The sequence below is a fragment of the Podarcis raffonei genome, chromosome 8, assembly GCF_027172205.1.
Source record: "Podarcis raffonei isolate rPodRaf1 chromosome 8, rPodRaf1.pri, whole genome shotgun sequence".
Taxonomy (NCBI): Eukaryota; Metazoa; Chordata; class Lepidosauria; order Squamata; family Lacertidae; genus Podarcis; species Podarcis raffonei.
In genome coordinates, this window is record NC_070609.1 from 88,269,329 (window position 1) to 88,284,953 (window position 15,625).

Consider the following 15,625-nt stretch of genomic DNA (forward strand, 5'->3'; position numbering starts at 1 on the left):
GAATCAGGCCAGTGACCCATCTAGCCCAGCATCCTGTTCTCAAGAGTAGCCAACCAGATGCCCCAACGGGAAGCCTAAAGCAGGAACATAAGAGCAATCTCCCCACCTGTGAGTTCCTGCAACTAGCATTCAGAAGCATTGCTGCCTCTGACTCTGTCCGCTGAGCATAGACATCATGTCTAGTAGCAATCAATAGCCCTCCATGAATTTGTCTAATCTTTTAAAGCCAGAGGTATTGTAGTAAATGAGGGTAGCAAATGTGATTAAGTTTCCCAAAAACATCCCTACAGCTGCCCGTGCCACAGCTGGTGAGGAATTGGCAAGTTTAGAATCAAGGAACGTCTCTTTCCTGGAAGCCTTACGAGTGCCTGGGCGTAGCAGCATCTTTGATCCCAAAAGAGGGAACAGGCTCTAGAGTCAGCTGGAGTGTAGCAGCCACAACATCCAAGGAACTATAAAAGCCAACAAGAAAGTCGGGAGCATCAAAACACAGCAGAGAAAGATGCAGGTCTGTAAGGTTCTGGGGAGGAGCTTATGGGAATTTTATCATCTGCAACCATATTGTTTGTTAGTTCAGAGCCCTTGATTAAGGTACTCGTTTTAGAGAAGCAGCGACTTGGGTCCCCAAGAGGACATGGTGCTGGAGAACTCCCTGCTCTGCCAAGGTTGAGAGTTGAGTTTAAGATCTAAACTTCAGATCCAGATTTTTGAAGGAACAAAGACGCCTCCTCCCTATCCCCCTCCTTGCAAGGGACAGACAAGCATTTCTCATTCTCCAACATTGAACGGAGTGCCTTTACATCATGGCAAAGGACAGGGCCCTCTCCACTGTAGTGTGCTGCTTATAGAATGCCCTCCCCCTCAAGAGTACAATTAGTACAGATGCAGAATAGGAAAAGTCGCCCCTCCTTGCCTAGGTTTCTGTTGGCTACTAGGTCTTCAGTGTGCTGCAGCAACTGGTGTTTCTTCCCCTGGGTGGCAATTTTAACAATGTTTTCAATTTCTAGGGCATGAAAACTCTTCCTAGTCTTAACTGTTTGTGTCATGCCCTAGGATGAAGGTCAAGCTAGAAATACATTCAATAAATAAACCCAAACTATCCCTTCTTTGGAGGAATTGGCCACTGACAGCTCACTTTCTCTGGGGCATCCTATTGACCAAGACTGCTGGGCCACTAAAGACACACGTAAATAAACAATTCAGAGGCCAAGGCTTGTCTTGGAAATAGTATTTTCCTCCAAAAATAAATAGGATACAAATGAACATAGGCCAAGTGCAAAGTTAGACAAAACTGGGTCCCCTGCAGCTGCTAGTCCATTTCCTCTTCCTCCTGGCCAGGCAGGAGGCTGCTCAAACTCTCCCGCGGTGGCTCTGGCACGTGGGGATCGTATGTCCATCTGGGAAAGACACGCTTGTAGAGGGTCATCAGCACTGTGTCCTGGGACTTCAGCTGCCCATCAAACTGACATTTCATGTGGCCATGGGTACCTGCCAGCAGAGAAGAGATGGGGAGGCAGCAGGTTAAGACACCGTTCAGAGAGAGAGATCTGCTGGCATGCTCATATCATATGCTAAGCGCCCCCATCCCCTTCAAGAGCTGGGCCCGCATACTTACCCAGAGGCTCCTTGATGTGCCCCCGGCGCCCCCACTTGGTCCGGAGCTCCACTGGCTTGAACCACAATACATCCTCTGTAGGATATGAGAGAAAACAAAGAGTAAGTGGAACTCAGCTGCTGCCCATTCCATAATGAAATTCCCCAGGCCTTGCTTTCATTCACAGGGTGCTCTGGAATACAGTGGGATGAAGGGTGTCCATAGGATAGCACTGAACTAGCAGAACCTCCCTCTGGCTCAATATTCAGGCAATGCATTCCCAGGGGAAAATGAGTGTAGATTATTATATTTATTTACATCCCACCTTTTCCCTGGACTGGGACTCGAGCCAGCTGACACAAATTAAAACAACACAGGTAAAACACAAAAAGCTAAAAAGCAATTGAGCTTCATTAGAACTGAAACTATATAAAACAAATCTATTAAGATACAGATAATAAAAACAGCACGGCACTATTAGAGCTCTTAAAAAGCAGTCAGTTCCCTAAGACAATATTCACTTGCCAGCAGAAGGATAAGAAAGAGGGAGCCAGTCTAGCTTCTCTAGGGCCCTCCAGAGTCTCGGAGCAGCCACAGAGAAAAGGGCCTTCCCTGAAGATCTGAGTCTGGGTTATTCCATGGCAGCTAGCTTGCCATCCCATAGACAAACCCACCAGACTGGCAGCATGTGGACAGGCAAGGCCTGTGCTGCCTTGCAGACCCAAGTCTAGGGCATTTCCCCAACTCCTCCCTAACAAATAGCAGCTCTGCCATTCTTCCCTCTGGGTCCCATCATACCTCTGTTGAAGAACATGTAGCGCACAACTGCCATCTTGCTGAGGATCTTGAAAGGGTGGCCACTGAGCACCACCCGCTTGATCACCAGCCGGTCAGGGTCGACACTGAGCAGGGAGCCTGTGGCCAGGAGGCTGTGAGCTCCTGCAGAGAAACGCAGTTATCAAGCGTGCTGCTGGATGGGCAACAGCGCTCAGTTCTAGGAGCCAGCTCACCAAAGCCTGTGCAATAAATGCAGGCTTCACCCAGCCAACAAAACTTAGTAGCCTTGCACCACTTTTCAAGTGGGAAAAGGTATCAATAGCAACCAGCTGGCATCTACGGCGAGGGGCTGGAAACGCTCTTGGCTCAAAGCCGAAGTTGTCAACGCTTTTCTGCTAGCCATGCTAAAAAAAGAAAAGGAAAAGGAACACCCTCCCACACATCACAGTGACCATTAAACAACGCCAACACAAATATTTAAAAACTGCTGCAGTGCCACTAGTAAATAAGAGAGGTTGGTTCAAACAGCTGTTCCCAACGAGCCAAGTAGATCCCAAGTTGCTATAAAAACAGCAGTTCCTAAACTTTTTCAGGGCCACTGCCCATTTATTCCATAAACTCACCCCCAGTGTCCCCAACGCTACAAAAATCATTATTGCATGAACCAGTAAGGAGGACAGTAACACAATAAAATTCAAAACACATTTATTCAAAAACCCAATTTAAACTATTTGGTTCAATGAATTCAACAAAACCAAGGGAATTGATGCAGTGATATCAGCTTTTCAAAGTCTTGGACACCTCTGCTGCCCCCGCTCTGCCTCTTAGTGCCCCCCAGGGGGCGATACTGTCCACTTTGGACACCACTGCTGTAGACAACCTTCCCCAGCCCGTCACCTACTGGCTGCTTCAGACTGCGCCTCCCATCAGCCCCAGTCAGCACAACTGTAGCCCAAAGCATTGGGAGGGCAGCAGGCTGGAGCCGGCTGCTGCTCATGGGCAGGAACTGAGGCAGCAGCAGGAAAAGGCCCAGGGGCTGACAACCCACCTGCCCCAAATGCCCTCCCCCTAATACCAAACTCACCATTGCTCTTCTGTCTGAACAGCAGCACAGAAGCAGGTGGGAAAGTGATGGGGCCGTAGATGGTGGCAACCGTGGCGGTGTCTGCCCGCAGAAACTGCTCTAGCTTGTGCTTGTCAGCTGAGGGAAGGAAGGCACACCGTCAGCCCCTGCCCTGGAGCCGCAGGAAGGTCTCTTTCACCAATCCTCAGCCCCTTTGTGGAATTACAAGGTTACAGAGCTCTGTCCAGGAAAGCTCCCAGGGACAGAATGGAAAGCTGTGGCTGCAGCCTCTGCCACTGAAGGGCCAGCCTCACCTTGCTCCCCTTTTGCTGGGAGCATCAGGAAGGAGCTGCCTGGCACTCAGACCGGTCAAGCAAGTGTGTGTGTCTGGCTCGGGGCAAGTAGCTGTGTGATGTCCCAGGCAGCACTGAAGCCCAGGACGATGCAGCCAGAAAGGTACCAGGGGCCTTCTGCATCCCAGATGGGGATGTTTTTTCCAGCCTGAATGTCCTCCTGATCTACCTTCCAGTGGTAGGTGGAGCAACAGATGTGAGTCTTACCTTTGGCTTATCATTGGCTAGCAGCCTATATAGTATTCCAAACATGCAAACACCAGACAGACACACAAACACACTTCTTTGTCCAGGCAAACAATGTAGTGCAATTGCATCTCACACCCACCCCTTACTTGCAAAAAATGAATTACATGCCCTCTGCTCTGGTGGCGCCCTTCCAGGCAACAGCTGCAGTGGAGGAAGGAGAGAGACTAGGACAGAACAGAGGAGGGAGGCAGGCAGAGGAAGAAGAAATATTTTTCTCTGCTCAGCAAACAGATGGAGGTGCAAGCAGAAGATAAAGGCTGGAATGGATCTGCAGCAGCAGCTGCCTGCCTCTTTGCTGCCTCTCTCCCTGCCTGCCTCTTTGCTCCCTTCTGGAGACATAGGGAGGCCCTCCACATGGGGTTCCCCCATTGCCAGCCAGCAGCTTTTGGCTATGTGCAATTTTGCGTACATGTGCTGCTCCTGGAACAGAAGCCTCATGTGAGATGCGTTTGCACTATACATTCCAGACCACCCAAAGTATTCAACGACGGCACAACACAGGGCTGGGGCATCTGAAGACCCGCTACCCTGTTCTATGTGTTCAGCATAGGACTTTCACCAAGACTTCTCTGGACACACACATTCACAGAACCAACTGCAGGGGCCCAAACAGGAAGCCTGGGGCACAGGAGGGGGGAAACACTCATTCACCTGAACTGTGCTGGGAGTAGAGCGGGGAGGCTCGGAAGCGACGGAAGCCGCAATGGACAATCACCTCCTCCTTAGACCGGACGGGCTCGCTGTCACCCGGCTGGCGTCTCACCAGGAGGTTGAGCACAGACATCTGCAGAGAATGCGGAGAAGAAAAAGGGAGGAAAAGAGGGAGCCTTAGGAATAGCCCAAACTCACAGCCAAGGCAGGCAAGAGAATCATCAAATGCTTGTCAGGTGTCATAAGAACAGAACAAGATCCTGGCTGCAGGATCAGGCCAAAGGGGGCCCATCTAGTCCAGCATTCTGTTCTCACAGTGGCCACACGGCCCTGGGAAACCTGCAAGCAAGACCTGGGCACAAGAGCACTTTCCCCTCCTGTGGTTTTCAGAAACTGGTATTCAGAAGCACTGCTGCCTCCAACTGGGGAGGCAGGGCAGACCCATTGTGGCTGGTAGCCATCGATAACCCTCTGCTTCATTAATTTGTCTAATCTTCTTTTAAAGCCATCCAGGTTAGCGGCCAATCACTGTGGGAGGGAGTTCCACAGTTTAACTATGTGCTTTGTGAAGAAGGACTTTATTTCATCTGTCCTAAATCTTCCAACATTCTGCTTCATTTGGATGTCCACAAGTTCTTGTGTTGAGGGGGGGAAACTTTTCTTTATCTACTTTCTCCATGCGATGCTAAATTTAACAAACTTCTATCATGGCTCTGCTTACTTGCCTTTTCCTTAAACTAAAAAGCTCCAGATGCTGCAACCTCTCCCCTTCATCATTTTGGTTGCCCTTCCAATGTTAGACAGGTTCAGACATTGTGATGAAAAGCTGTCAGCTTAAGTGAAGGGGGCACAGCACAGCTGGGTGTGGCCAGAACCCCCAATTGCTCCCCTCCCCATTCACCTTTTGTTCATAAGGAAGCAGCGTGAAGAGCAACAGAGGCACCTGCTGCCGGAAACTCTCCATGACCGAGACGGGGACACTGCAGATGTGCAGCGTGACATAACAGCCGACCTGCAGAAAGGGAAGACAGAGGGGTGAAAGAGCGAACCTGGCAGCGCCTGGAGCAAAGTAGGAAATGGTGGGTTCAGAAAGCAAGAAGGAGCAGAAACTCTGCTCATCAGCAAACATGTACCGGAGGCCAGAAAAGGACTGTAAGCAATTTGGAAACACCAGCCTTTTCCAAGCTGGTCAACCAAGATGGCCATACGATGCTGATGCAAGTTGTCCTTCAAAGCATTTGAAGAGCACCAGATTGGCAGAGGCTGCCCCAGACCACCAGATGCCAAGAGCTGGTTTAAATGTGCACAGACTCATTGCGTGTGAAACCCCAAGCAATGGATCAGGATGGGCAAGGCCCCACTGTCCCCACTTTCTCTAAAGCAGGGGTGGGCAGCATAAGGCCCTCCAACCGTGGCTGGTCAACAGCTCCCATTCACCCCGCCTACTGGCCATTCTAGCTGCGGCTGACAGGAGATACAAGCCCAGCAGCGTCGGGGGGCCATGGGCTCGCCACCCTGGGCCTCGTTTGCAAGCTCTGATGCAGTTTCACCTGGTGCAGTTTCACCCAAACTGAGAAATCTCAATAATAAGCTGAGGTCGCACATCAAGGGCTGCCAAATGAAGAAGTGTGCATGCACGCGAAAGCTCATACCAATAACAAACTTCGTTGGACTCTAAGGTGCTACTGGACGGATTTATTTTATTTTGTTTCGACTACGGCAGACCAGCACGGCTACTTACCTGTGCCAAATGAAGCTCCAAGTTCCAAAGCCTGCACTGGTTATCCTAAAACTGAACAAAGCCTTTACGGGATGCCAGCTACAAACCTCGTTTCACTGAACTATTCAGTTTCCTCAGAAGGAAACAGAAAAATCATAAACCTTAACACCCTACTGCCTTATACAGAATCAAACCATTGGTTCAACTAGCCCAATGGTCAGCAATCTGAAATTAGCAGGGGGACAAACAAGATGCCTTCACCCCAGTGTGGCTCCCCTTTATTACAAGACAACAACATAACCCACACACACCCCGGACAGCATACAAATTGATATGGCCACCATATTTTTCACTCTATAAGATGCACCTTTTCCCTCCTAAAAAGTAAAGGGAAATGTGTGTGCGTCTTATGGAGCAAATGCAGGTTGCACGGCTAAGCCAGAAGCCTGAACAGTGAGAGGGATCGCTGCGCAGTGCTCCCTCTTGCTGTTCTAGCTTCTGGCTTAGCCCCTCAGCCCCTTCCCCCACCTCCTGGAAAAGCCCCCAAGAGCTGTGCTCCCTTTAAAGAGCCGCGTGGAGTGTGTGTGCAGATCTTGGGGGCTTTTCCCCGAGGAGGGAGAAGGGCAGCCCGTCAGTGATGGGAAAAGCCTGCACGTGCCACACACACGCTCCATGCGGCTCGTGAAAGGGAGCGCTGAGCAGAGCCTGGGATACATACAGATTTGGGATGCAAAGAATTTTTGCGTTCCCCCTCTAAAAACTAGGTGCGTCTTACGGAGCGAAAAATACAGTAATTTGAGCCAGCAACCCCACCCCCACTCACACACAAGCAAAACTCACTGCAAGAAGCTGAATGCAGCCAACCACGCTCTGAGCTCCCCAATTTCTCTCACCGCCAACAAAAACTAACAACTGAATAGATGAAGAACCTATCCACGTGACACTGACACAAGACCCAACGCATGCACTATGCAAAAGAAGGAAAAATCACTACCCCCTTCCTTCTCCCACCTCTCTCTCCCCCCATACGTTCCTCCCTCACTCACAATGTCTATGATAGAAATATCTCACACCAAATGTAACAGACTTGCAGATAGGAGTTTATGAATTAAAAAAAGAAACAGACCTTTTATGTACCTTTGTTATCCATGAAATCATTTCAATAAAAGCAATAGTAAAAAAAAAACCTAGCCCATTATTGTGGACTAGCCTTCTTCAACCTGATGCCCCCCAGAGGTTTTGCACCACGGCTGCTATCAGACCCCGTCAGCTTCTGCATGAGGCTAGGGCTAAAGGGAGTTGAGGTCCGAAACACCTGGCAGGCATCAGATGGACTGTCCTGGAGGGAAGCCAGGAGCAAGGAAGGGGTGCTGAGGCTCTGCTCTCACTCAGAGGAAACTTTATTCAGGCCCATCTCTGGCTTCCAGGATTTCAGAAGACCAGGTGACTTGCACTTTCCAGCTTCTCTTTGCAACCACAAGAGGTAGAAACTTGCTCTCGTGTTTGAAGGAAAATCCACAAGGTGCTGAAGCCTCTCAGTTCCCTGCCGAGTTGTTGCAGGTTCTACACAACCAAGGAATCGCAGGCCACAGGCAACCCCAGCTGATATGGGTTTTGCCCTCCATCGTGGCATCGACTAGCTCAAGCCACATGGAGCTCTTGCCCCTGCAGGAGCTTCTGGCTCGCTCCTCTTTTGCCCTGAGCTTGCTTCAGGGCAGGCTGGGTGCAAATGATCCCATGCCCACGGTCAGGCTGTCTCCCACTCCTCTGCCCTCCAACTCTGCAATTTTTTAACAGAACCGATGGGACCAAGGAGCCTTCAGGGTGTATGGCAGAACCAGACTGACTGATCTGGAGCCTGGAGGAAAGGCCTACCTCAGCTCCACTGCTCTCCTCCTTCTCCAGTTGCCGGAAGACGTGTTTCCTCGTCCGGGAGAAATCCTGGAACTGGAAGATCCGGGCATAGTCCCTGGGCAGGTTCTCTTTGGGGTCCCATGGAGAGGTCCGGAAACTTTTCAGTCCTCTGTACTTTTGGAACCTGGAGACAACCAGAGGGATTCAGCACTCCAAGAGACCCGGCCTCCTGCCGTTGCCTATCCCACACTCAGCGGAGGAGCTGCCTGTGAACCAGCTTCAGGAGGAGCTGCAAGGCTCCTCTGCTCCCAAAGCCCAGCCTAACATGAACCTGGGCATCAAGACCCGGCCTCGCTTTGGCAACTGGCCGCGATAAATGTAGCAAACCAGGGCAGACCTCGCCATCCCATTGCAGGCACTCTTACCTTTTCACCCTGCATGTATGAGGCTCTTACCGGATCCGGGCCGCCACATCTCGTGGTGTGTCCACCTCATCTGGAAACATCTCCTCCTGCCGCTCCTGCCTGTACTTCTCCAGAATTGCCTCGTTGTCCTCCATCTTCTCATCGTCCAAGAGGGTCATGTCTGGACCCTCCTCTTCCTCTGTGGCCTCTTCATCCTCCTCCTCCTCCTCCTCCTCCTCCTCTTCACTGCCACTCCCATCCTAGCATACGAAAAAGCAACCCACGTGGGGTTGTGAGAGACAAGAGAGAAAGTGAGCAGCTGCAGTGGATCTTCAAGAGCCACGGGTGCTTTAAGAAAGAAACCTTTTAAAGGAAAAAGGCACCATGTCTAATTGGTATACTACTACTTGAAGAATGACATGAAATGAAAAATAAAATAAAATACTAGGCTGGCAGTCAAGACAGACCCTCAGGGCTTGCCATCTCTCTTTGCTATGCTCTTACAACCATGTTCTTCTTTATGGATCACAGAAGATCCACAGCTGAGTGGAAGAGGATCTGCCTTGCAAGCAACAGGTCCCAGATTCAATTCCTGATGGCATCTCCAGGTAAGGCCAGGAGAGCCTCTGCCAGTCAGTGCAGAAAATATCAAGCAATATCGACCAATGGTCTGACTCTGCATATGGCGGCTTCCTAGCCCTCTTCCCGAATTCTGACCTCTCAGGGCTATGCACCCACAATGCCGCTCTTCATTCCACCATCAACAGGGGTCCACTAATCTATCTCACCACCAAAACATGTTCCTGGCTCTCAAGAGAAGATGCCAAGCAGGAGATGACTCCTTCTGCTGGGTCACGCTAGCTCCAAGGTTCAAGCCTCCCTCCAGCAGTTTCCTACTTTCTTCCCAACACAAATCAATGAGGCTACATTTTAATATTTTAATGTAAAGAGATACCCTTTGCCTCTCTAGCCTACCCTTTGAACACATGCCAAGAGACTTTGACAGTATTGGCAGCAAGCATAGAGTCCAGCTAGTAAGCCAAGCCAACATTTTAGGGTTCCTGCACATCAAGTCCCCCATTTCTTGCACCCAGCTGTTCCTGAACGGTCCAGAATACCTACAATGAATCCATTCTCCCCAGCTCTCCTCCTTCCCCACTTGCCCATCAGATGTCCGGCTACACCTTCCTGCTGTGCACTAACCCCAATCCCATTACCTGGGAGATGGGCTCTTCCACCATATTCTCTTCCTTGTCTTCCTCCTCATCGTCCTCCTCGCTGCCACTCTCCAATTCGTCATTGTTGTCCAGGATCCAGGCAGCCTGGTAGGCAGATGTGCCTTTGGGGACCCTCTTGGTCATCTTCTTCCTCTGTGCCAGGGACTCTGGAAGTGTAAGTGCAGTTAGCCAGCGTCAGAGACAGAGAGAGCTCACCACTCTTCATCTGGCCAAACTGAAGCAGTTACAGCAAAGGCTGCTTTACAGCACCAGGAAAGTGAAGCTGAACTATTTAAAAGCACACACTGCTGGTGCTTTTACACACTACCGTTAAGAAACGATAAAATGATTTGCAATCCTAAAAACTATAAACCTACCCAGAAATCTAAAAAGCTGGCTCAAGCTGAAATCTGTTTTTTGTATATTGTTATTTCTAAACATCTCAAATAATTCTTGATGATTTTTCTTAGTGATAATTTTATTGGGTTTACCAAAAAAAAAAATCACTTTGAGGGTTTTTCCTTTTACAATCAAGCCATGTATAAAGTTAATGAAATATATAATTTAACAGGGAAGCAGCGTTTGAAGCCCAACCCAGACCATAATGAGCCTGAAAGAGAAGGAGAGCCTCAGCCCGGCCCACGTGCAAAGTGGCATCCTTCAAGACGGCTGGTCTAAAGGAGGAGGCAGGCAGGATGGACAAGGCTCAGACTGACCCTCAGCCTCCTTCAGCTCCTCCTCGGTGGGCCAGGTCTGCTCTCCATCCATGGGGTCAGGGGTCACTTCTGACTGCAGAGACTCTTGCTTGCTGGCTTCAGCCTTGCTGAGCACCTTCACGTCTTCCTCCATCTCCTCTTCTCTCCTGACAAGGTCATCCTAGAAACCAGGAGAGAGAAGTTCAAGCATGGCCACCTGGGGGCAAAGGAGCCGCTTTCTCCCCCACAAGCACTTGCTGCCTCCTCCTGCCTTCCAGTTTCTGTCCCCACCCTACCAGACAGGCAACAGAACCTACCTGGTCCCCCATGCTCCTTGGGTGTATTTTTGCAGTTCTGGAGTTCAGAGCAAAGGGCTCTGGGGAGGCATCCACCTGACTCATCTGGAAGTCCCCGTGTCCCACGATATGCACCAAGCTGTTCACGTTCAGGCTCCGTCCCCTGACGTAGCCAGACACCTTCAGGGTCCCCACCAAGGCACTGTCTGTGCTGGGCACGAAAGTGGCGGCAGTGGCCAGCAGGTGAGCCCTCCGGTCTCGGAAGGCCAGGTGCCGCTGCTTCTGGCTGGCCAGGTGCTGCAGCAGCAGGGCGGACTCCTGCTCTGTGTCGAGGGGAAAGAGCCTGTCTTCAGGGAACCTCTTCTCAATGGCTTTGTTCAGCTTCTTGCGACAGTCAATCTGCTTCTTTAGCGGCTGGTCAGAAAGACCTTGAACAGCAAGGCCTGCAGGTGACAAACGGGAGAGAAATGGGCCACAGTGATCCATGCGACGGTCATCTCCAGGCATGACTACTGTAATTCGCTCTATGCGGGGCTGCCCTTGAAGCTGTCCCAGAAACTCCAGCGGGTGCAGAATGCTGCAGCGAGGCTCCTCACGGGGTCTCTGCCATGGGAGCATATTCATCCAGTGCTTTTCAAGCTGCACTGGCTCCCGGTGGAGTACAGGGTCAGATTTAAGGTGCTGCTTTTGACCTTTAAAGCCCTTCACGGCCTAGGACTCTCGTACCTACGGGACCGCCTCTCCCGGTATGCGCCACGGAGAGCCTCAAGGTCCATAAATAGCAACACCCTAGTGGTCCCAGGCCCTAAGGAAGTTAGATTAGCTTCAGCCATGGCCAGGGCCTTTTCAACTCTGGCTCCGGCCTGGTGGAACGCTCTGCCTCATGAGACCAGGGCCCTGCAGGATCTGATTTCTTTCCGCAGGGCCTGTAAGACAGAGTTGTTCCACCTGGCCTTTGGCTTGGAGCCAATTTGATTCCCTCCCTCTCTTTCATTTTCCTTCTCCTCCTGCAATGAGGCTACATTTTAATATTTTAATGTTTCAATATTTTAATGTTGTATTTTAATTTTGTTTTTAAGTTGTACTCATTCAACTTGTTTTTATTATTGCTTGTTAGCCGCTCTGAGCCCGGCCTCGGCTGGGGTATAAATAAAAATTATTATTATTATTATTATTATTATTATTATTATTATTATTATTATTATCATCATCATTATCAACGGCTGGGTAGGCTTTAATGTCTGCTTACAGGCAGCTGCGGAGCTCAGGGGACCCCCCAAGGCAGGGCAGACCAAAACCTCTAGATGCCAGCAAGGTATCCCTGAGATAGCTCAGTGGGTAGAGCATGAGACTCTTCACCTCAGGGTTATGGGTTCCAGCCCCACATTCAGCAAAAAGATTCCTGCCATGCAGGGGGTTGGACCTGATGACCCTTGGGGTCCTTTCCAACTCTACAATTCTACAAACGTAAGCAGCCTTGCAGCATTGACTGGAAGCCCACTGCCCATCCCTCCCTAAGTTGGTATACGTTCAACAACACAGGGTGAGGCATAGTGGATCAGATCCAAAAATTGTCTCATCTGCCATCCCATTTCCAATTCAGGCCAGCCAAATGTCTCTTGATAAACAGACACAACAGCCCTGCCCTGTTTGTGTACAGTATCTGTGGCTTGGGGAGAGACTGTTAATGAACACGGTTGCTCAATTTAGCACTTACGAGCAGCAGCTGCGAAAGATCTGTCCCTCTTTGTGAATTGGTTTAATCCCTTTTAATATGAGACCTGATGGGCAGCTCTCTCTGGCCTCTGCCACCAGCCACAGGATCAAGGGCCCCCTCCCCTGCCTCCCAGGAAGAACACCATGGCAAGGAGATCAGTCCGGCCCCATTCATCAGCCAAAGGAACATGAGCTGCAAGCTTACACCCGCCTTCCCAGCCAGAAATAACACTTGGCTCTGACTGTCATTTGCCCCAAGGGAGAGGAAAGAACCTTCTGGCCCCACCCTTTGGCCAAAGAGAAAAAAGCCACAATCCACTGCTCAGACAAGAACATCAGCAACGGAGGATCAGCATTGCCTGAACTGAATGTAAATGCTTGTAACTCAGCACTTCAATCTGACCTTGAAGGACTCTTTCCTCTCCCTTTTGCTGCCACTCCCTAAGTTTACATGTTGCATTTTTAGTTTATATGCCTGTTGGCAAAGTCTGCCTGCCTCTCTCTAACTTGAGCCGCTTTGTCTGAAAATCAGGATAAAAAGAACAGTAAATCCCCCCGTGTCTTAACTGGAGGTTACCCGGCTCCCTCACACAGTCTATAATTCAGATGTTCTTCCCAGTTATGCAGCTTGGCCTCCCCACTTCAAACCCTGGCATCCAAACACTGTTCTCTTCTGCTAGGAGGGATTCGGTAAAGGAAGAGCCCCCTCCTGCTAGCACAGCAGCTTTCGACACTGTTCTCACCATAGCTGGGGAGGCCCTGTGCAAAGATGCAGGAAAGGCAGTAGTCTCCAGCGGCATCCCAGCCCTCGTGAGGATCCAGCACAAAAAGGAGGGTGTCTGCAACCTTGGCCAGGTCCAGCACAGCATGGAGGTTCCCTGGGTGACAAGAAAGGCACAGGTGAAGGTGGAGGCTGGCGTGTTGCAACGACAGTGTCTCAGTACGCCAAGGTGCCCCTACCTGTGTCAGCCACCACAAAGCGCCACCGGAGTCTGGATTGGTGGCACAGCAGGCCAAACCCTGGTGGGCCCATCTTGGTTTGGCACACAGTAGAAGCTGCATTGCTCTGAAACAGGCTCAAGGCTCTTGGGATAGCGATGCCAGCATGCAGCGGGACTACCACCACCAAGTGGGGTGGCCCATCCTTGCGACCCAAGTTCCGCTTTTCTTCCAACACCTGTGACCAAGAAAAAGCAAATAGAGGTCCTTTGATGGAGGAGAGGACTATTGATGGGCCACTAAGCACAACGACTATGCTCTGCCGTCAGAGGCAGCAATGCTGCTGAATGCCAGCTGCTGGAAACTGCAGGAGGGGAGAGGACACTTTTGTTTGAATCCTGCTTGCAGTTTTCCCACAGGCATCTGGAATAGATGGCCCCCTTTGGCCTGATCCAGCAGATGCCCTTCTTATGTTTTTCTCCCTCCCCTGTAGAAGCAGAAAGAGGCTTGCTCTCTACTCCACCAGCTTCTCACTGACTCACCATCTCCCTGCACTGCCGGCGGAGCTGCCAGGCCCGGTGCTTGCGGTCCAATTTGGCCAAATTGCGGTGCCGCTGCTGGCTGAGTGTCTTAGCAGGGACCCGGCCTAAGGAAAGGGCGGAGAGAGAAGAGAAAAGGCTCTCAACGCGTACGGTGCTACGCTATACATAACAGAATTCAGAGGAAGACATGGAGTTAGGGAAACTGTTTAAATACTGCTCTTGAGCATATGCACCCACACTACTGAGCCAAGCTTATCATTATGACTCATTGCCCACCAATCATTTTAATTGTTTGTTTATTTATTTAATCAAATCCGTATATTGCTTGATTGAATAAAACCTCAAAGCAGTTAGAGAGCCAGTGTGGTGTAATGGTTAAGAGCGGTGGACTCGTAATCTGGTGAACTGGGTTCGCTTCCCTGCTCCTCCACATGCAGCTGCTGGGTGACCTTGGGCTAATCACACTTCTCTGAAGTCTCTCAGCCCCACTCACCTCACAGAGTGTTTGTTGTGGGGGAGGAAGGGAAAGGAGATTGTTAGCCGTTTTGAGACTCCTTCGGGTAGTGATAAAGCGGGATATCAAATCAATTTTTTTTTAAACAATATGAATAAAGCGAGAGTCTTTTTCTGCAAAAACAATCTAAACGTTCCAAAAATTAAAAACAGCAATAAACTAAAAACACACCAGCGTTCTAGATACCTGGGTATTTAAGCAAAAATGTTTTTAGCAGGTGCTGAAAAGAGTGCAGTGAAGCTGCACTCAATAGGTGGGGAGTTCCAAAGTGCAGGTCCTGCCACAGGGGAAGTTCAATTTCTTACAGCTGCAGAAAGAAGCGCTATATGGCACCTGTAATCCTGCCAGTTCCGCTGATCGAAGCGGTTTCAAGAGGGCGTGCGTGGGGTAAAAGGGGGTCTCGCAGCTAAACTGGTCTAAAGTTCTCTGGCACAGCCATCGGCAGCATCCAGGCTGCGCCTGCCTCGGAAGAGCTGCCCCCCCCCCACCGAGGGACCAGCTGAAGAAGGCATAGGTAAACTCGGCCCTCCAGATGTTTTGGGACCACAACTCCCATCATCCCTAGCTAGCAGGACCGGTGGTGAGGGATGATGGGAATTGTAGTCTCAAAGCATCTGGAGGGCCGAGTTTGCCTGTGCCATCGACTCTCACGCAGGACAGGACTGCATATACATGTACAGACGGGCCTCCTCACCGCCCTGCTTCTTCGCGCTGCTCCCGCTGTGCCTCCCGCTCTTGTGCGGCTTGTTCTGCTGCTTCAGGGCCCCGGCCCGGTGGGCCCCGCCGCCTCCGCTCTTCCTCGCCATGGCCACGCGCTCCCCTCGCCTGGGCGCCAGGCAGGAAGTGACGTATCTACGCTTCCGCTAACACAAACCGAGACCCGCCTCTGGGCCGAGAATGGCCGCTCTCTGCTTCTGAACTCCTCCGGGGCTGTGGGCCGCTCTAGCCTTCCTCTCGAAGGTTCCCTCCGCCCTGCCAGGCGTACGGCAGCGAAAGTCTCCGCGCAGGCGCGTTGTGTTGTTGTGGGGGCCAACCGGGACT

The 15,625-nt window shown here is 50.8% G+C and overlaps 1 protein-coding gene across 1 annotated transcript; it reads right to left on the reverse strand.

The window, feature by feature from the left end:
• Positions 1–1,213: 1,213 nt before the first annotated feature.
• On the reverse strand, positions 1,214–15,440 carry TSR1 (TSR1 ribosome maturation factor). Its single transcript, XM_053401393.1, has 15 exons — positions 15,279–15,440; positions 14,071–14,174; positions 13,550–13,766; positions 13,333–13,467; positions 10,895–11,316; positions 10,599–10,758; positions 9,883–10,049; positions 8,717–8,925; positions 8,283–8,445; positions 5,589–5,699; positions 4,688–4,820; positions 3,456–3,572; positions 2,393–2,533; positions 1,616–1,690; positions 1,214–1,488 (listed from the first exon to the last, which is right to left on the reverse strand). Exons 1-15 carry the CDS (start codon positions 15,388–15,390, stop codon positions 1,310–1,312), a joined length of 2,445 nt encoding a protein of 814 aa, XP_053257368.1. The 5' UTR covers positions 15,391–15,440; the 3' UTR covers positions 1,214–1,309.
• Between the last annotated feature and the right edge of the window lie 185 nt (positions 15,441–15,625).

What these genes read in the sequence shown, in the direction of transcription:
- TSR1 (XM_053401393.1), bottom strand. Translation starts at nt 15,390, where the DNA reads ATGGCGAGGAAGAGCGGAGGCGGCGGGGCCCACCGGGCCGGGGCCCTG. An exon ending in TGGAAGAGCCCATCTCCCAG is followed by an intron (nt 8,926 to 9,882) that starts GTAATGGGATTG and finishes TTCGTATGCTAG; the next exon opens with GATGGGAGTGGCAGTGAAGA. An exon ending in GTTCAGACAGAAGAGCAATG is followed by an intron (nt 2,534 to 3,455) that starts GTGAGTTTGGTA and finishes GTTTCTCTGCAG; the next exon opens with GAGCTCACAGCCTCCTGGCC.